General features: G+C 33.2%; 1 protein-coding gene across 1 annotated transcript; it reads right to left on the minus strand.

Moving 5' to 3' along the window:
* Window positions 1-1,165: 1,165 nt before the first annotated feature.
* On the minus strand, window positions 1,166-21,752 carry LOC149569186 (AP2-like ethylene-responsive transcription factor At1g16060). The gene is made up of 10 exons (XM_089816844.1): window positions 21,625-21,752; window positions 21,406-21,488; window positions 21,271-21,279; window positions 20,343-20,431; window positions 20,181-20,254; window positions 20,030-20,080; window positions 18,834-18,910; window positions 17,701-18,435; window positions 17,547-17,571; window positions 1,166-1,325 (listed from the first exon to the last, which is right to left on the minus strand). The coding sequence occupies exons 1-10, from the start codon at window positions 21,750-21,752 to the stop codon at window positions 1,166-1,168; spliced, it is 1,431 nt and encodes a 476-aa protein (XP_089672970.1).
* Between the last annotated feature and the right edge of the window lie 440 nt (window positions 21,753-22,192).

Here is a 22,192-nt window from a genome sequence, read left to right on the forward strand (position 1 = left end):
AGCCAATGAGACATTGAAGCAATAGAGCAAACCACAAATATAGGTACGCTTAGAATCTTTATGCCTATACATAGTTAAAGGCCGGGATTCTGCCCTGAGCCAATGAGACATTGAAGCAATAGAGCAACCCACAAATATAGGTACGCTTAGAATCTTTATGCCTATACATAGTTAAAGGCCGGGATTCTGCCCTGAGCCAATGAGACATTGAAGCAATAGAGCAACCCACAAATATAGGTACGCTTAGAATCTTTATGCCCATACGTAGATGTATGGGTTAATTTTATTTGTGTATCAAGTTTCTACAAAAGCATTGTTTGTAGACTAAAATAACCAGGGAAACGAGCACGAAATCACAGTCTGCATATAAGCCTTTTCTCTAAAGTAAAACAGTACAAAAGATGGGGGAAAGGAAAACTCCCAAGAACGATTCTGAACAAATGGAGTGAACGACCGTGAAAAGAAGAGGAACCCACTCACTAGAAACAAAAAGAAAGAAATCTTCTGCTCTACCAAACGATGGCACAGTTTCAGTCAGATTGATTAAAATCCTCTTTACAATGATTTTCGCGGGGAGCTTAATAGCAACTCCAACAACGTATATTTTACCTAGACCCTTCTGTAGAAGCCAGTTTGAATAAACATCAGGAGCGGCTACGCCAGTAGCAACCGAAATGAATAAACTTAGCAGGAGCCAAAACGAGCCTATGCAAGCGAAATCTGAACTTTCTCTGAGAAGGAAGAGGAGCGGCGGGGGATCTGAAGAAGCTACGGAGGAGGAGCCTCCAGCACAAGTATCCATACGTCCTCACAAACGGGGCTCCTCGTAGCCGACAGGGAGCGCGTAGAGAAATCCTCAGTCCCGACGATCTGGAGGAGGGAATGGCCGGGGCAATCAAAACCCTCGTTCTGCTGCCTCTCCGACCTGCCAAACACCCGCCCATACCATACGACCACATTTTCTTCTCACCTGCCCTCCTCCTGAAACTCAAAAGGTTTATATCTTCTTCTAGTGCCCATTTAGGGTTGATAAAATGTAAGAGATAGAGGCGTTGAGTCCCATTACATCGCGACTGGCGGGGTATGGCAGGCAGTCACGAACACGGCGCGTAAACAGCGCAGTGAGTGCACGTGCCGCGTAGTCCATTGTTAGAAAACTGGTTGACTAGTCGGTGTTTGCGAACAAGTCCGAGCAAAGACGATCCCTCTGCTTTGTCCGATGGAACAGAGTCCAGACGACTGCGGGTTCACAGTTGACAGTATGAGTAGACCGGACGAATTCACTCAAAACTTCGGATACTTTCTCGGCAAAGTGGGCCTCATACCTGGACTTTCTTACATTTCAGATTTGAAATTTGTACATTAAAGAAAGGGATAATTTCGGAGTTACTGTTAGGGATAAGGTCCTATGGGGTCGCTTCGAGTTCTCATTTAAAAAAAATTATTAGAGATTTTTTTTATAAAAAAATTTAGGCCTAGAACTTTCAGGGATTAAGAGTGGAAACTAAGTGGGGTTGGAAATTCTTTTATAGTTTGAAAAATATACAATCACTTGTCTATTAGTTGCAACAATTTCTTCTTTAATGAAAAGTAAGTATAAGTGTTAAACGATTTTTTCTTTAATCAAAAGTAAGTATAACTAGCACTTGCACCAAAAAGAGGTGCAAGTGGTACACCGATAGGTTTTATTAGAAAAGATAAATTGAAGAGATCTAAAATTAAAGGAAAGATTTCAAATTGATAGTATATAATTAATCTTTTATATAGAATAGATATATATATACACATGATTAACCTCTTTGGAGGTTCAAACATTATACAACTTTAATACTTACTTTTTTGTTGCCTATAAATGTGATTAGTCTTGATTTCTCTAAAAAAATCTACAAGTCCAATGCTTTCTAGTTTACAATTAATTCTCCAATTCAGAGTTTGTTTAGTCCTTAGTCCTCTAGAATATTAGCAAACCCAATACAAAATGAATTGTTTAAAAATAATTTAACATGCAATGCATAAAAGCCAAGTAACATTGTTACATATTTGTAATAGTAGCAAGAAGTATAAAAAGAATGAATCTTCCTTGCTAATCAATTCAAAGGTATTTAACAAGTATTAAGAAAGCACAAAAATTTCAGTAAATAAATATCTACGTAGTTAGTACACTTATTATACTACAAGCTCTATTCAACATTTTCTCATTTAGAAAAGGAATTTTTTTTAAAAATCAAGTAGAAACAATTGACTATTAATAGTAATTTATTTATACTATAGTGTTTTAATAGTAATGTTTTCATTATATTATTATGTTTATATTGTATCTTACAAAAGTTTCAATTTAATAATATATTTATCATTTATTCTGAATAAGTAAATATATAATTTTAAAAATATAAATATATCTTTATCTTATGATTATAAATATTTAGTATAGTAATAAAATAAATCCTCTTAAATTTGGATAAGTACAAAAAAAACTAAATATATTTTGAAGGATGAAATAAAAAGAAGGCAATTACACATAATAATTAATTAGAAAATACTTGGTTTAATATAATTACAGTGTAAATATATAAAACTAATTAATTAATTATAGGTTTTTGTAATTGAAATAATATTGACAAATATTGTTTCTCAAGTCGAGTATGTGAAAATCTCTACTATCAATGTCAACCAAACCTGTCAACTATCCTTTTACATTAATAAACAGGTAGACATAAAAAAAATGGTCAAGTGAAATCTTATCGGAGATCAAACACAATCTCTAAATTCAAGTTTAAATGTAAATTATGAAAGATTTAGTTAAAACTAAATCTTTCTTCAAATCATTCTAGGGGCATTAGAATTTGAATTGAACACAACAACAAGTTTTAATGTAAATGATGAAAGTTTTAGTTAAGACTAAATATTTATTCAAATCATTTTAGGGGCATTAGAATTTGAATTTAACATGATAAAAATCATGATGATAGATTGTGGTAAAACAAATCTACTTTTAATCATTCAACACAATTAAGATTACATAGCCTGAAACCATTTACATGTGAGTCAAAAACCATTTACCAGCAATCATTTTCCAATGTGAGTCAAATTCTGATTGCAAGAAACCTCATAGGAAAAGCTTATCAACTAATTTAAATTATGCTATAATTATAGACAATAATAAGAAAGTAATTTGTTATTAATAATTAATAATTTTTTTATTTTATTTTCTAAATTAGTAGATTAACTTTTAGGAATTAAGAGAGGACACTAGAGTGAGGTTGGATATTCTTGAAGGGTTTTTTAGCTACTTGTCAACTAAAGAGTTTATTTCTACGAAAATATTTTGTTGATAATAATTATGTTTGTAGTGAATACATGTTAATATTTTTCATATTAATAGATACACAATTTTCTTAACATGATATGTTTTTAAAAATAATTTTTCGTAACTTCATTACTAGCAATATGGATGATTTTTGGAAGAAAAGGTCATGTGCCCAATTTCTATTAGAACCTTCACTTTTCCTCTACTTTATTCCTCACATTTCCACTCCACCCCACTAAGTATTAAAAAACTCTTAATTTTCTCATATATTTGCACTTTGTAACATAGTTATCAAAATAAAGTTGGAAAGACTAAATTCAACTACACTAACGTTACTTATTCTAGATAACCCATATTGATGCAAATGCATCACTTATTTGACTCTACATTAGATAATAATTATAATCTTTTTTCTCAATTTCAGCTCTATATGGATTTTAGCACCAATCCATCTAATTTTGCAAATAGGTGTTGTAACTCAAATGATTTAAGGGACTCATTGATGGGTAAGTGCACAAAGTTGTGGACCAAAAAGATGCCATTTTTTTTTCAATCCGAAGCAAATGCAATCGTGCAATAGTGTGATCTCAGTATTGCGTGATCGCACTATGTTCGGATAGCACAAAACATAGGCTCAAGAAAATTTCAAAATAGCATGAGTACACTTTGTAAATTTCTAGCATAATATATTTCTACATAAAAAAATTATTCTAAATTTTCAATTAATGTGTGTTATAAGGGATCTAAGGACCCCTTAGTACACATATAATGGTTCGAATGGGTCAAAAAGGGTTATAGATTATCCTATGATCCTTTTTGACCCATTTGATAGCATAATGTGTGTCTTAAGGGGTCCTCGACCCCTTAGCACACATATGATGGATCCAATGGGTAAAAAGAGAAATAGAGTACCCTATAACTTTTTTCACCCATTTGATCTCAAAACGTGTGTTTTAAGGGGTGTAAGGAGCCCTTTGCACATATGTATAACTATTTTAATTGATGAAAATGGGTTATTGGTATCCTATGACCCCCTTTGATCCATTTGATTCTAAATGTGTCCCTTAAAGCACACATAATATGATAAAATTGCTTTAAAAGTGTCATAGGGGACCATATGACACCTTTTAACAAGCTTGATCACTAGCAGACATATAATGATTTGAATGGGTTAAGGACACTTTTTTACACATCTAATCACACAATGTATGTCTTAAGGGGTCCTCAAGCCCCTTTGCACACATATATTAGATCCAATGGGTCAAAAGAGATCGTAGGAAACCCTATGACCCCTTTTGACCCACGTTATTATATAATGTTTTCTAAAGGGGTATGCAGACCCCTTAGCATACATATGATGATTTGAGTTGGTCAAAAGGCAACATAAGGCACCCTAGGACCAATTTTGACCCATTAGATCACATAATATGTTTCGTAAGGGGTTTGAGGATTCCTTAGCATAGATAATATTATTAAATGGGTCAAAAGGCGTCTTAGGGTACCCTATCACAGCTTGTGACCCATTTTATCACATAATGTGTGTCTTAAGAAGTTCTCAAACCCCTTAACACACATATATTGGATCTAATGGGTTAAAAGAGGTCATAGGGTACCCTATGAGCCATTTTGACCCACTTAATAGTATAATGTGTGTCTTAAAGTGTCCAAGAATACATTAACACATATTTAATGGGTTGAATAGGTCAAAAGGAATCATAGGGTACCCTATGACCCCTTTTAATCCATTTGAAAGCATAATGTATATCTTAAGGTGTTCGAAGACCCCTTAACACATATATAATTGTTTGAATGGGCTAAAAGAGGTCATAAGGTATCTTATGACCCATTTTAACCCATTAGATTAAATAATGTATATCTTAAGTGATTTGAGGATCCCTTAGCACATATAATATGATTGAATGAGTCAAAAGGGGTCATAGTGTTTTTTATAGCCTCTTTTGACCCATTAATCACATAATGATTGTCCTAAGGGGTCTAAGGACCCCTTAGCACATGTAATACAATCAAAATTTTTAAAAGGGGTCATAGGGTACCATATGACCCATTTGATCACATGATTTGTGTCTTAAAGGGTCCAAGGTTCCCTTAGCACACATATAATGGTTTGAATAGCTCAAATGGTGTCTTTGGGTACCTTATTGCCCCTTTTGACCCATTCAATCATATAATATGTATCATAAGGGGTTTGAGGACCCCTTACCACACATATAATGGTTCAAATGGGTCGAAAGGTCTCATAGAATACCCTTTTACCCCTTTTGGCTTATTTGATCACATAATCTGTGTCTTAAGGGATTCACTTGCATTATGTGTATCTTTAGGGATCATCATGGCCTTTAATAGTTATTTAGTATTTCAAATCAGTCAAAAGGGGTCATGGGGTACTCTATGACCCCTTTTGACCCATTAGATCACATAATGTATGTCTAAAAAATGTTTGAGGAACCATTAGCATGTATAATATGATTGAATGGGTTAAAAGGGGGTATAAGGACCACTTAGTGCACATATGATGGTTTGAATGGGTCAAAGAAGGTCTTAGGGTACTTTATCACCCCTTCGATCCATTTGATCATATAGTGTTTGTCTTAAGGGGTCTAAGGACCCCTCAATACATATATAATTTTTCAAATAGGTCAAAAGCTATCATAGGACAGCCGATGACCCCTTTTGACCCATTTTTTCACATAATGTGTGTTCAAAAGGGTCTAAGGACTTGTTAACACACATCTTAATGTTAAAATGGGTCAAAAATGGTCATAGATTGCTCTATAACACTTTATGACCCATTCAATCATATAGTGTGTTTTTTGAGGGGCCAAGGGACCCCTTAACAAGTATAGAAAGGGTCAAATGGGTCAAAAGTGGTCATAGGTTACCCTATGACCTATTTTGACCCATTAAATTTAATAATGTTTTGTAAAGGGGTCCAGGAACCCCTTAGCACATATATATTGCTTTGAATGGGTAAAAAGGGGTCACATGATATCTTATGATCCTTTTTGACCCTTTTGATCATATAATATATCCAAGGACATGGGGGACAATAGAGAGAGAGAGAGAGAGAGAGAGAGAGAGAGAGAGGTCAAATTGGCATGAGTGTGCCCTAAATTTTATATTTTAGCATATATTTTATATTTTATTGTATGTTTTATATTTTATGTATATTTAAATGTTATATTTTATGTATATGATTGTAGTGCTCAAATTGACATGAGTATGCCCTATTTGAAATGGTTTTCTAGTCTTTATTTATTGTTGTGGGAGTACGCACTATAGTGTGTGCCTACTATAGCGAGTGTGTGCTACTTAAACTACTGTATTTTAAAAGTGCACTTGCACTATAGCATACTCGTGCTATTTAAAAGCCACTATATTTTCAGAGTGCTATAGCGTTATTGCATGAGCATGCTTTTTAATGATTCACCAAGCCCAAGGCTTGGATTTGCCTTGGACATCTAATCCAAAGGCTTGGTGGCTTTAAACAGGTTTGAGACATGTTTTCCAACAAGCATATAAAAAAAAAATGATAACTTTTCATGTGTGCTCTCCATCAAGTTTATTTGTAGTTGAATATCGATAAAATCAGGTTACATGACATTGTAGATCTCTGTGTTATCTATATAATAATATAATTTATTTTGAATAGAGACTATTTTAAGCCTTTCAACTATAATTTCTCTTGAATGTATGTCCATTTTTTCTCAAAAACCAATGTGTAGTATTTGGGGTCTAGATTTTGGCCTTTTTATTAGATTTTGCAACAATATAGTTTTTTTAGAAACTAGACTCCATTCTATACACTTTTTTAAGAAAAAAAAAGTTTTGATTTTTAATTGGTTCTTAATGATTTGTAGGGAGAGCACATAGATATTTCATGTTTTGGGATGTGCTCACTTAAAAATTTTGTAAGAACAATATATATAATTTACCCGAAAAACATGGGAAAAACTTAATGGTGTTAACTAACTTCTAACTAGAGTGATTAAAGAATTTTCAAAAAAAAAAAATTTAGGGGGACCACACTTCACACTATGTTATGCTTTTACTAAAAAAGCAATATCACTTTCTATGGACCTCTTTTTTAAGGGCCCTAAACTCTACCTTTAAAAAAGAAAAAGAAAAAGTTTAGAAACTAGATCTGGAGGACTACAACTTTTGTTTTAGTCACATCTTAAAAGTTTTAGTATAACTATCTTCAAATTCTAGTCGAAGTTTAGAAATCACTAATTTCTAAAGGAAAAAAAAAGTGGCATCTTATACCCCCCACCCCTTTTGGTACCAAAAATTTGTGCAATTATCCCAATAAATTAATCCCTAGGCTCTTACTTGCCTAGCTAGCAGATGAATCCCCTATGCTAGATGGCAAAGGGTTATCCATTGAAGTAGCACCCTCATCTTTCTTTATCTACAATTTTATCATATTTTCTCTAACTTGTTCTTGATTTGTAGTTCCTTTTCTTTATTATCTTTGTCAGTTTTGAATTATATTTGCAATTATTTACAACGTGTCCATACTTTTGGTAGACATAAAATGGAAAACCTATTGCTTCTCAAGGTTCAAAATTCATTCCACTATCTCCCAATCTATATTATAATGTCAAATGTCCTGATTTTCCAATGTAAAACACAATAGGTTTAGTAGGTCTCCTTTTCTGATATAGTTTGCCTACTTTTAAGGCTTCCTTGTTGGTGGTGTTTAGGTTCTACATTTCTTAACTTTGTTTTCATAATGATTTTATTTATAATAGTATACAACAAAGCTTTTATTATATGACCTACTACATTCATAAGCTTTATGGAAAAACTTATTGAAATTATAATAATAATCATTAAATAATGTACCTCTTGGAATATTCACTTTTCTCCTACAAACATTTGATGTATCACCAAATTTTACATAGTTGTAGCAAGTAGGCTTATAAGGCTTCTTACTTTGTATATTGTTGGATTCTTTAGGGATATGTGCATATAATTTAGTTTTGGATTTGGATGACTCTATAGATTCAAGTTTTTTATTACTAGTATATCCGAGCGAGTTGTATTACCAAGTTTCCTTTGACCTTTCAATTGTTCATCAATATTTTGCACACTCTTCTCAAATCTTGCAAGTATCTCATTTATTTCTTTTTCAACTTTTTGACTATTCAACAACCCATTCTCTTGCTTCACTCTTTCATTTTCTACTTGAATCTATAGCTTCCTATCACCTATCTCTCTTAACTATTCATTCAATGTGTGGATCTCATGTTGTTTTCTCTACAGGATTGAGTCTTTGATTCTAATTATTTCTTCAACATTATTCCTTTTGGATTCAAATTTATCTTTTTTTGTTTTCAAAAGCTTTCATCTTTATGAGTACCTTTTTCATAATTACGGCTTGGCCTTCTTTTTCTCTCTTTGTCTTGGGTACCTCTTCAAGTAGTGCATTTTTTTTCTTCAGCAATGTATAACAAAAACATCAAATTCTTTAGAGTTAACATTTCCTTCAAAAAGTTGTTAAATTTTGTCTAGACAAGTATCTTCTCACTAACATATTGTATGGCTTGTTTATGTTTCTTTTGATACTTGTAACTATATATTACCCCAAACTACTATGAATATGTTAAACTTTCTCTCTAGAGAACTAGGCTCTGATACCAATTGTTGGAAAGTTAGGTAAGTTAGTGAGGAGGGAGGGGGTAGGGTGAATTAGTACTACAAACTTCTTACCTTTTTAACCTTTTACTCCCAAAGGGATAAACTTATTGATATAGAATACTTGATTTACTATTGTTGAAATGTAAAGCTTCCAAAGTTTAAAAAATTGCAACATGAAGCTTCACACATTACTCATAAAAAAATGTTTTGTTCTCATAGAAAACCCCTGGTTAGAGGGGAAAACTTTAGTGGGGATGATACTCACAACTAATTAGTGTAGTAATAAGATTGCTCAAGCTTACATTATTTTTCACCTTTTGAGTGATTCACCATGTTAGCAGTGACTAATTCCCTATTAAAAGTATCTATATTCCTATTAAAAATTATTAAGATATTTTATCCCACTTATAGAGTCCTCACCTTGTTAGCGAATTTACAAGTAGTCTTATACAAAAAGAATTTTAGTCTTGCTAAGAACTACCTGGTTAAGGGATTTTACAATCTTGCTACTAACTTATTAATAATAAACCAACAAGAGTTTGACCTCTAATTTCTTTCTCCAAAACTTGTTAGATACTTTGAGCTCATTCTCTACTTTGTAACTAGTATGCTTTGTGATTACTCATCAATTATGTAGTTCTTACCTTAATCCAACCCCACCTCCCCACTCCCCCCCCCCTCTCTCTCTCTCTCTCTCTCTCTCTCTCTCTCTCTCTATATATATATATATATATATATATATATATATATATATATATATATATATATATATATATATATATATATATATATATATATATATATATATATATATATATATATATATATATATATATATATATATATATATATATATATATATATATATATATATATATATATATATATATATATATATATATATATATATATATATATATATATATATATATATATGTTGCTTTTTCTTGATCTCATTTTATTTCACTTATCCATCATCTTTTATGCTTGTCTAGACCTAATTAGGATTCCATGTAACTTCCCCTTGAATCTTCCTTTACACAATTTGACTTTAGGTCAACTCCATGAAATCTTTTTCTATCATTTATGAGAAAACTAACTTTATTTCCATTTTCTATATGTTCTTCAATTTCAACACTTAAAGATTTACACAATTCTCTATGAAACACTTTTGATTCTTTGACTTTTGTACTACACTTTATCTTTTGTCTAGATTCAATGAATTTCTCTCCTTGATGATTGTACATTTTTTTACCAAAATGATCCTTCTTCTACCCATTCATCTAACTTGTAGTTCATCAATAGCGCTCCTTTGTTCCAATAGTGCTTGATATCTAATTTACTTATAGTATTCTCCTTATTTCTTTTACAAATAGTGTCTTATATTCTTTGATGAGACTTGTCTATTTACATGTCAAGGTTTAACTTGTTTACCTGTTGACTTAACTTCTCAATATTGTTCTTTGTCTCTTTTTGAGTTGCCACCAATGATAAACATGCTCCAAAAACTTCATCAATGACCTCTAAATGGTTTTATTATTAAGACACCATTATTAATATATAACTGCATGTAGGTTCAAAACTGATTATTCTACAAAATTATAAGCCTAACCTTTAAAATATTTCTAATTACATTTAACAATCTAGTACTATGGTGAGGCCATAATAAAGGTTCCCAATTTTTATCATGAAGAAATTCAATGAAAAGTACAAAAATTATTTTCTAGAGGCTTTGAATGAAGCCCCACTAGGGCTTCATTTGAAGTTGTCGACCTAGGGGCTTCATTTGAATCCCTAGGCTTTGTTCAAAGCCACTTGTGTCAACTAGCATGGGTGGCTTCAAATGAAGCCTTAGGGGTTCAAATGAAGCCCCTAGGACCAATAGGTGGTAGAAAAGTGATCCATGGGGCTTCATTTGAAGCCCCTATGGCCAATAAATGATTGAAAAGCGGGCTAGAAGGCTTCATTCAAAGCCCCCCTAAGGCCACCCGAATTACCCCTAGGGGGATTCAAATGAAACCCCTTTGTTTGAATCATCTCCAAGGGCTTCATTTGAAGGCTCCAAAATAGGAATTTTTACAAACTTCCTGAAACTTCTATCAAATTTTTCCCTTTTGAGGGCTCAAACAAGGACTAAATAGGTCCATATTTTGAAACTATATATAGAAAAATGTTTTACTCTCAATAATCTTTCCAATGACTATACTTTTAGTATATATTGTGTTTATCATGATATTTTATTTTTAGTTTTATAAAATATAGGTTTTTTTGGCCATTTCACAAATCTTTGTTTGAAGCTTCAGGAAAAATAGAAAATGAGAGAATATATATATTTTTAAAATATGTTCATCAAAGGTATATGTGTTACCTTTATAGAAAATCAAGAAAATTTTCTTTTCGATAAATACAAATCAAATTATATTGATAAAAAATAACCTATGGACCTAAATTATCATCAGTGTCACTTTGCCACTACATAAGATCTATAATTTTTAACAAAATTGAATGAAACCAACTAAAATTGAGCTAGATATTGATGTTACTATTCTAGCCTTGAAAGAATTTTTTCATTATCATATTTTTAAAAAATAGTTATATGATGATCAAATTACCCATCACTCTTTGAAAATATTAATTTTCATATAAAATATTTCTCAAAGAAGAAGGAAAAATGGACCTCAAATGGATTATTTTAAAAATTAAATTTAGTATTGTTAGAAACTAAAAAGAAAATGCTAAATATCACTAATTTACATCATCTTCAAATTCTTTACGATTTTTAAGTAATACGCATCTGAAAATGAAGTTTTTTTCCTAAATATATTTTTTGAGTGTCAAACTTGTCTAAAAAGTGAAAACCATTATTATGGCCTTTATTTTTCATTAGATATTAAGACATATATACTTATTAATCCAATAGGCTTCACTCCCTCGGAAAGCTTGACCTATTTGTTCAAATTTTCCAGTGGTCTTACGCCGGTAAAGAAGGTACGGTGGCTAAAAAAACTCTATAGTGTGATAAGAACGAGGTCAGGAAGCAATCTTGAATTAATAGTGTTCAGGCTTCCTAGCCTATTTTTCTCAACGTCTATCCAATATTATGCTATATTTTCTCACTTTTTAATATCGAATTTGGCAACAGAATTAAGAACTGCCAAATTGCCAATATGATCTAGGAAAGCAAAAATTCCATACAACCAAGAATACAAAACAACAACATCAAATTTGGTATTTCGATATTTATTGTGACTATTTGGAACATGAAATATCACTTGTATGGAACTGGAGAAACTGAAACTTGATTTTATCCTAATGATGATAAGTCACTTGTATCTTGGGGCTTCCTTACAATTGGGAACGCAAAACAACAGTCTGAGAAATGATATCAGGGTAAAACCTTAGTGTTTTGCTTGCTTGATGAATTATAATTTGAAAAAAATAGCCACGCATCTACATTTTTTCTGGGCTTCCTGACAAGAATTTGGCTGGGACTATGATGGTAAACACTTTCTTGTCGCCCAGGATTTGTAAAACATTTTCCTTGCACTGGATTGGAGATGAAGGAAACAGAGAGAATTAATGGGTTGCAAGCTATGTGATCTGCCTAAAAGATGTGGATTTAGCAAGGAGGGGACTGAGATTAGTGAAGAAAACATTCTGATATTAAACCCTGAAAACTATTTTGGCAATTTTCTAAGTTAAAAATTCATATGCAATGAAACAATGATTTCTATGTATGTGAAAAACCAGTCTATGAGACGAGATTTCCTGTGGGAAGAAATAATCGCATAGGTTTACAAGGAAAGTTGGTTTCTAGTTTCTTCATGTATCACACCAATTTAAATAGATAACCATTTCTGTAAACTATATAGTAAACAATCTCCTCCTGTATTGGAAATTTTGTCCAATTAATTCCACTCTCACCCTGTAGTATGAACACGACTACAATGTGACATGATAAAACTGCACTTGACAGCAAGAGCTTTGAATTTCATAAGATAAAATGATAAATAATCGTATCATTCAAATATATTGAGTGTGAAAAGAAAATTGTAATCTTTGTAGCAGCCTGATGCACGTATGTCAATACTTCTATATTCAACCATGTGAAAAAAATTAAATGGACTGCAGACCAAGGTAACAACTCTAGATTAAATAACCACAAAAACGCCAACTTAATAGAAAAAGAGAAACAAGATTACACACTTCACATGGCACTCAATTCACGATTATTTTCAACTATGCAATGAAAGGTGAATTCATTTCTAAAATAGTAGGTTCATTAAAATATTGTTCTCATATTCATGTAATTGGAAAGTTAGTTTTGGTTTTTGAAATTCGTTTAAAAGAACAAAAAAATAATAATTTAGATTAGCATTTTATTTATGTTAAGCTATAAAATTCAGAAAACCAAATTACTTTCCAATGTATTCTATTTTTAGATATCATACACATTTTAATTTATAATTAATTTTAAAATGAGAACATATTTGTTCTAATTTTCAAAAAATTAGAAGTTTACTCAATGTTACCATATAGTCCATAGTGAAAAACATTCTTCAACAAAAATTTATAGCATATATGCAAACTGTCAAAGATTGAGAATTTATATCATAAAATTTATTTATATTCATTTTATATAATCACAAGATTAACTAGGGTTACACATTTTTTAAAATAATCAAATTAAAATAGTTAAGGAATTTGTAGGGTTTTTACTTATAGAGTGGATAAAACAATTTTAATGGAAGTAATGCTACCATGTTAAGGTTAACATGGTTGAATGTTGTAATAGTGTCTTATTGGAATTTAATTCAAAATTACTTGGTTGGTAGTTACAACAACTAGCCTTGTTTATTTCTTTGGCATTCTTTAATTTTTTCAAATCATTGTTTATTGCTTTCTTTGGTAGTGGTTGAATAGAATCTTTAATGAAATTTCATTTAGTTATTTATAAATTTAATTTTTTTTTTCTATTTTTGTGCATCATTAGACTAAAAAAGAGTCCTAATGAGATATAAAAATTTAAATAATTAGAATAATAGACCAATGATCCATCATAGAGTATAATTGGACTTCTTGATGGAAAAGAATAACACAATGGAATCTTAAAATATATTATGATTCATGATAGAGTATGACTAGAATCCTTGAAAATGTAGAAATGCAACTAGGATGCTAGATTGACTTTTAATATGTAGGAGATAGTTTTACTACAAGTCAATATCAACCCTAACACCATATTAGTGTTTTAGTTGGGGTTATTATGCCCATTAGATTGGCTTCATTCATTTTATTAGTATTCATAAATCCTCTTTTAATATGGTGAACGGATTTTGGGTGTAACAATGTAGTCTATCATAGAAATGCAAATAGTTATCTACATAAGGATCTTAGGAAGAGAGATAAGGTGGCATAAATAAAGAGAGAGATATGGGATGGTAAATATAGAGAAAATATACAAATAAAAAAAGAGATATGGGAGGAAGGTTGAAGAGATACAAAACTATTGAGTAAGATAGAGATGATGAGCTAAAGTCATTTTTGAATTACTGATTTTTAAAAAGTGAAGTTGTCCATTTCAAGATGAGGGGAGGAATGAAGGGAGAGTGAGTAAAATGAACAGTACAAAGCAGTAAGAGAGATAGAGAGGTTAACATATCAATATAGATACAAATAAGGAGGGAAAAATATGGCTTTAATTATTTTTTTAACCCTTTCAACATAGAAAGGAATTCACAAGTTTAAGTTTGTCTTGAAAAAAAATCCCAACCAAAATTGAAAAATCCATTTCTTCAAATATATATAGTGAAAATGAGGAGGATGTAGGATGTTTGAATTAACTTATGGCTTCTTTTGAATAAGTGTTAGTCAACTTTTGCACATTCAAGTTTTCCACATAAACAATATACTCACAATATTTAATATATAACACTATTAGCATAATCCTTGCACCTTTAAAAAGGTGCAAGTGCTAGTCTATATTTATTTTGATATTTACAATAAAATTTATGTATCTATTTCTATCCATTTTGATATCTAAATGATTTTATTATTATTTAAGAACTATAATTATTCATATCTTGTAAGTAAGATATATTTTGAATAATTTTTTTGTTTATTTTACTTTAGAACTTGATGGAGGAGCATCTTTGCCTCATTGTCAATCTTGCATTACCAAAGTTTATATATATCTTTTTCTATCTATTTTGATATTTATATAATTTTATTATTATTTAAGAACTATAACTATTCATATCTTTTAAGTAACATATATTTTGATTAATTTAAAAGTGTACTTTACTTTAGAACTTGATGTAAGAGCATCTTTGTGTCATTGTCAATCTTGCATTACAAAAAATATTTCCTTTCTGTTTATCTATTTCACTATTCACTAAGACAGTTTCCTGTTCTTTTAGCTTGCGTTCATTCCAATTAGTCCATTTCCTTATGTGATCTTTATAGCATGATAGAGCATAGGGACTTATTATGGCTAGGTTTGCATCCTGATCAGATGTTTCCAAATTAAGTTATCTTTAAGTTTGGTCTGATCCTATTCTGGTTCTCCCGTTCTAATGGTCAGATTGGCAAGATGTAGCGTGCAATATAGATTCACCACTTATGATGTGAATTGGTGCATTGTCCTATGTCATAATATACTTTATTGATCCTCTTGTATGTTTAAATGACATAATATATCCATTGGTGACTTATTCTTATGATTTGAGTTCTAACCTATATATTTGTGATGCATTTTCTTTGTCTTAGAAACTGTTGATCAGATAAGATGACTCGTCGCTGACGATCTGACAATCTTATATATACATAGGATAGATGTTCTAGTTTTAGCAATGGTAGGTGTGCAAGAAAGAGGTAGCAGATCCTAAATTTTATTAAATATATTTATGATATCTATAGATATTATAGTTATAGGATAACTGTTACGAAAATGGTAGATATGAAGTATTTTGACTGAGGGACCAATGTGAATGACATATATGTTTAGATTCGGCCGCATGACAACTAGTGCTTTGGTTATTTGGGAACAAAGTGTCACTTATTTTCCCCCATATTTTCTAGAGCTCCTACAATGATGAAAATTTCTGTGGATTGTTTATTCTCCTCAGAAAAGAGAAACTCTAATAAATGGCAATATGGAAGCAATCATGTACTGTAGTCGACATCAACTAAAGCTAAAAGAAACTTTGCAGTGACTGTTCTGGTGTCACGTTGACATTTACGTGAAAGGTCTCACTAAGTCAAACCTACGAGAGCACGAAAAAAGTAGATTTCCATTCAAATGCTTGGGACGTTACCTGATATCAATAGTTGTCACTTAGATTTTTATAGTGAGATCATTGCAATAAAATCCCCAGATCACCAGCTGTTTCCTCAAGACGACAGCAATCCAGATTTATTTGAATACATACGAACCTTAGAAAAAATTGTATATATTTGGATATAATGTATTGGTTTAAAACGGTAGTGCTATTCTTATTATAAAGACTCAAACTTCATGTGGATCTTATTATACCGAAAATAGATTTTTTGATTTATGTTCTTTTTCATTCATTACAGTTAAAATCTCTACAATATTGAGTGTTCAAGTAAGACACACAATCCAAACTTGCTTAGGCAAAAATATTCTTAGGAAAAAATTGTCTCAGTGCATGGTTTAGATATGGTTTTTTTTTTGTCATCTAAATTTGAACTTCACTAAAATGATGTTTATGTGGAAAATAGATTTCAGATTTGTGATCTTGTTGATTCATTTTAATTGAATCCTCAGATCACCAGTTGTTTTCTCAATACAACACATATCCACATATATTTGAATACAAACATAAGTTAGGAGATTTTGAATCTATATTGACATAGTGTGATGGTTTAGATGTGCTTAAGTTGTAGTTGTTATCAAGATTCAAATCTCATTCTCATTCAAAGTTGTGTATATTGGAAATAGATTTCTGATTTTCAAATCTTATTAAAAGTTCTTTATATTGAAAATAGATTTCTGATTTGTAAACTTTTGATTTCTTGTAATTAACTCTTTATATTACTCATCAAAATTTGCTTAAACACAAACAAACTTTTAAAAAAATTGTTTCAACACAAACAAATTTTTTTAAAATTAGATAGTGAGATGGTTTAAATATGATGTTATTCTTGTCATTGAGATTCAAAATTCAGTAAGAAAATAGACACAATGATAAGTTCTAAGTCCCTAGTAACAATTCTCCAGTTTACAATCTCAAGGATTGAGGGGTATCCATTCCCTCAAATTTGCTTAAGGCACAATCCTAGCCTCGTCCCTTTTAGATGTCAGAGGCCTTGCACCAACAAGACTTGATCCCTCCTTTCAACTTCACCAATAGACCAAGGACCCTTTGATGTTTACGCTTCTTAAAAATAAAGAAAATTTGGTTACGGCAAAGTCGTTGAAAGAATGTAGAATGTGCTCATCGACGCTCAATTTCATTGCTAACAATGGTAAGCCCCAATAAAAGAATTTACAAAGCTAAAACTAAAGGTCCGTCTCATCTTTACAAGCCATAGCAATGGTGTTACAGATGAATACCTAGAGACGGCCAAAGTTAGAATGCCTGCCGAATTGGTCACCAAATAATTGAATGAAAACATCAAAGGGAAGGCCAATCAACATGAAAAATCAAATGAAAAAATAAATAAAAGAATAAACTGTATCTTCTTTTCCACTCAGGAAGAGGAAGAACCGAGATGAGATCCAAAAGGAATGAATTGTCCAGAGGAGTTGTCACCGGTGGAGTTCATTAAATCGATGAGAGATTCATGGTCCATCAATTCATTGTTGGTGCAAATGGTTTGGAGCTGCAGTTGATCATATGCACTGCCGTTCATGGGCACACTGACCCCATGCTGTAACATATTCATCATGAAGTTATTAGAAGATCCCATCATATTATATTCTTCTTGACTTTGGCCAAGCATGTATTCAGAACCTTCAAATAAGGATTCCATGCCTTCAGAATAACTTGTAGTCATTGTTTCACGGTTCAATTCAGACTCAGAATCAGCGCATGCCTCAATTGTTGATGATCTCTCCAACAATTCCTTGAATTTTGAGGACTGCAAGAGCAAACCCAAGGCTGTAGAGGCCGGCCCATTTGATCTTTGCTGAGTCTGTTGTATTGTTGTTGTTATTTCATGATGATCTGCTGGCCCTTTACTTTCTACTCCTCTTGACAAGAGACTATTAATGGCTTCCCTTTTGTTGTTATTATTCTGCTCATTTTGACTTGGCTCCTTATTGTTGGTGATCAGAGGGAGAAGATTCAATTCTTTTTCAGCTACTGTACTCGCTACTTGGGCACCATTCGCTGGGCGTAGCCACTTTATGTACCGGCTCAGATCAAAATTGGTTACAGCATTTAGGCCTCTGTATTCTATTGCAGCCATGTCATAGGCTGTTGCTGCTTCCTCTTGAGTGCCTGCACAAATAAAAGAAATAGTATCAGCTTAATTAATGATATTAGATTTCTGTCATTCAAATTGTTTATGTTATTGTTTTGATCAATTTGAGTGTATAATAATTTTTATATTAATATTCTAGATCATATGATATAAAAATAGAGAATTATATTGCTTTTACTTTTTTATCGTTTTATTTTTTAACAATCTTATATTATTTCTTTGATAAAAATACAAAATAATGTCACACTTTTATAGACAAAAATGACATCAACCGTCCTTGTAATTATGTAGTTGTCCTTTGGAAGAGTCCACCCATGACGACTTTTAAAAGTTAAAAAATTCCTCAATGAAGACATTTGCTGCCAAAGACTAAAGACAATGAAAATTAATTTAAAATGGAATCCTGAATACTCACTGTATGTCCCCAGATATAGATACTTGTTGCCAAAAACTCGCCCAATTCTGGCTTCCCAGCGGCCATTGTGATGATGTCTGATGAGAAGATACACAGATTTTATCAGCTGAAGAAATTAAAATGCCTCCTCAGAATTTCTCAATATGGTTTTCAGTTTCATTGCGAAACCTTTTATGCATGTCTAAGAACTCACATAATCAAATATATAAACTTTTCAAATTATAACAATATTGTTGGGTGATACGACGCGCTCCCCTGCCCATAGGTGGTTAATTATGTGGTGTTCCATGTTCACTAACAGTCATGGCTTTTGGTGCAACAGCAAATGGGCCCTACAATTGGTATAAGAGCCTGATTTTAGCCTGGTCATGGGTTCAAATCTCCCCGGTGCCTTCCCGACCCGCGTAAGCACCTGGTATGCACATCGAGGGGGAGATTGTTGGGTGATGCGACGCGCTCCCCTGCCCACAGGTGGTTAATTATGTGGTGTTCCATGTTCACTAACAGTCATGGCTTTTGGTGCAATGGCAAATGGGCCCTACAATTGGTATCAGAGCCTGGTTTTGGCCTGGTCATGGGTTCAAATCTCCTCGGTGCCTTCCCGACCCGCGTAAGCACTTGGTATGCGCGTCGAGGGGGAAATTGTTGGGTGATGCGACACACTCCCCTGTCCACAAGTGGTTAATTATGTGGTGTTCCATGTTCACTAACAGTCATGGCTTTTGGTGCAATGGTAAATGGGCCCTACAATTGGTATCAGAGCCTGGTTTTGGCCTGGTCATGGGTTCAAATCTCTCTGGTGCCTTCCTGACCCATGTAAGCACCTGGTATGCGCGTCGAGGGAGAGATTGTTGGGTGATGCGATGCGCTCCCCTGCCCACAGGTGGTTAATTATGTGGTGTTCCATGTTCACTAATAGTCATGGCTTTTAGTGCAACGGCAAATGGGCCCTACAATTGGGATCAGAGCCTGATTTTGCCCTGGTCATGGGTTCAAATCTCTCCAGTGCCTTCCCGACCTGCGTAAGCACCTGGTATGCACGTCGAGGGGGAGATTGTTGGGTGATACGACGCACTCCCCTGCTCACAGGTGGTTAATTATGTGGTGTTTCATATTCACTAACAGTCATGGCTTTTGGTGCAACGACAAATGAGCCCTACAAATATATAGTAGAGTTATGAAAGAATGCTCCCTACCTTGCAACTCCTCTGTACTTAGATACTCCTCTTGAGAAACCACTGCTCTTCCTGCATGCACGTTCAATCATTTAACATTGTTATATTGCATTCATTGGATCAAAATGTGACCCATCTTATCAATTTCTGTTTCATTGAAATGTATATTTACCTCCTGAGAGAGCTCACATATTCCTCCTTGGAAATATTTTTCATTTCTTCCACTTCTTTTGAGTAGGTGCCGATCTGGTAATGTATTCCCAATGTAGTTTTAGTCACAAGTTACAATAAAAGTCTCATAACAAAGTGGAATTAAAGTATGTATTCTTCTTACAGGGAAATTAAGGACAGTTTCAAGCCCCCAGTACTTGAGAGCTGCAAGATCATAAGCGTGTGCTGCAGCTTCCTCATCATCATATGCCCCTATAAGATCAAACAAAGCCTTGTACATCAATTAATGATATTCGATGTTTCCCACGTAAATTATATTGATAATTAAAACTATAAAGAAACATGGTGACAGCAGATAACAAAATTATTTCATTGATCTGGCTGCACACAAACAACCAATTACATAACCTCTATAAATAGAGGACTTCCAACTGTTTAGAGCTTACATGTGGATCATCTAATGTGATAGCACTAACACTTCACTTAACAACCTTGCCATGTGTTTAGAGACAAATTCAATTGTCCATATATGTGGTGGAGTTAACTACAGTCCTACAAAACTGATGGCTAGAGAATAGGGAGCAGCAGTCAACTGTTAAACCGAATAGCAGATTTGGTGCAACAAACTAGTGACTTATTCCAACATCCTCCCTTAATTTCTACCTCTAAAGACTCTTTCAGTGGGAGAAATTACAATAAGAAATTTAAACATGATAGGTCCCGGCATTAAGCCTTTTAAGGTACCCATTTACAAAACCTGAAAGTCTTGAAGGGTTTGTGGTAAACCAAAACCACTTGTTAAGGTGAAAGATCCTAAAGCATTTTTTTTTTTGGTATCAGAGTAAGGTTACCCTTTTAAGGTAACCTTGCTCTGATACCAATTGTGGGGCCCATTTGCCGTTGCACCAAAAGCCATGACTCTTAGTGAACATGGAACACCACATAATTAACCACCTGTGAGCAGGGGAGCGCGTCGCATCACCCAACAAATTAACCAATGATTTCAGACGAACCATCTCAAAGTGTCTAAACCCAACTAGTAAAATCACAAACAACTCGAGACAATGCGACGGTTATGTCAGAAAACTCACCAAGATAAACTGTTGATTTAATTGCCGCCATGCACAGACCAAACAAACATGCAAACGAGTCAGCGAAGTGCAAAGTTGAGAATTACCAACAAAATGTCAGCCCAAAACTAAGAAATAAGATTACAATGCCACTACCTTGGCGACCCTTCTTGCTCTGCGCCTGGTTCCAACAGAACTTGTCCCACAGATGGGCTTCATATCTACCAGTCCATCTATGCCTAAACGTTCAAAAAAACTCAATTTAAAACCAAAACCAACAAATAATAAATACATTTTTTTGACATAGTTCATCCTTCAATCAGAAACATAATGATAAAAATGCGGCCACATTATGACCTGCAAGTTATACAATACCTGGTGACGCCTCTGTAAATGGAGCTTCTCTTAGGAGGAGTGTCCCGGCGGATGCTGTTGCGAGATCTTTTGGGCTTGGGCTGAATACTTCCTTGTTCGATTTCAACAGCACTCCGATTGTTCTTCATTTTAGGGCGCAGAAAACGATGGGGAAATGCGTGGAAATGATGATGAAGTAGCTAGTTTGTTGAGGTGTGCTAACGTTGGAGGAGAAAGATGGGGAGTCGAAGCGGCAAAGGCGCGTTAAATAGGGGAGGGGATAAGATAGTTGGTGTATGAGCGGCAGGCCGGCTCATTATTAAAAGGGCAGAGTAATGTCTATAGCATTTGTCCACGGCATGCCTGCCACCCTGCCTGCTCTTCCACCACCCTAATTTTGGACTCTGCTATTAATTGCCTCTCTTGATTTCTCTCCTGATTTTTTTCATTTTTCATTTATTAATCTAGCTTTTGCTTTTATCAACATCTTAGATCTCCAGCATCGGATCTATTCACCACACTCCTTATTCTGCGAACGTGTCCTAAAATAAAGTGGAGCAATCCAGATGTCAATTCCAAATACTGTTAT

The sequence above is a fragment of the Cupressus sempervirens genome, chromosome 3 (genome assembly GCF_028749045.1).
Source record: "Cupressus sempervirens isolate cs-2001-9-10 chromosome 3, ASM2874904v1, whole genome shotgun sequence".
In the NCBI taxonomy this organism is placed as follows: Eukaryota; Viridiplantae; Streptophyta; class Pinopsida; order Cupressales; family Cupressaceae; genus Cupressus; species Cupressus sempervirens.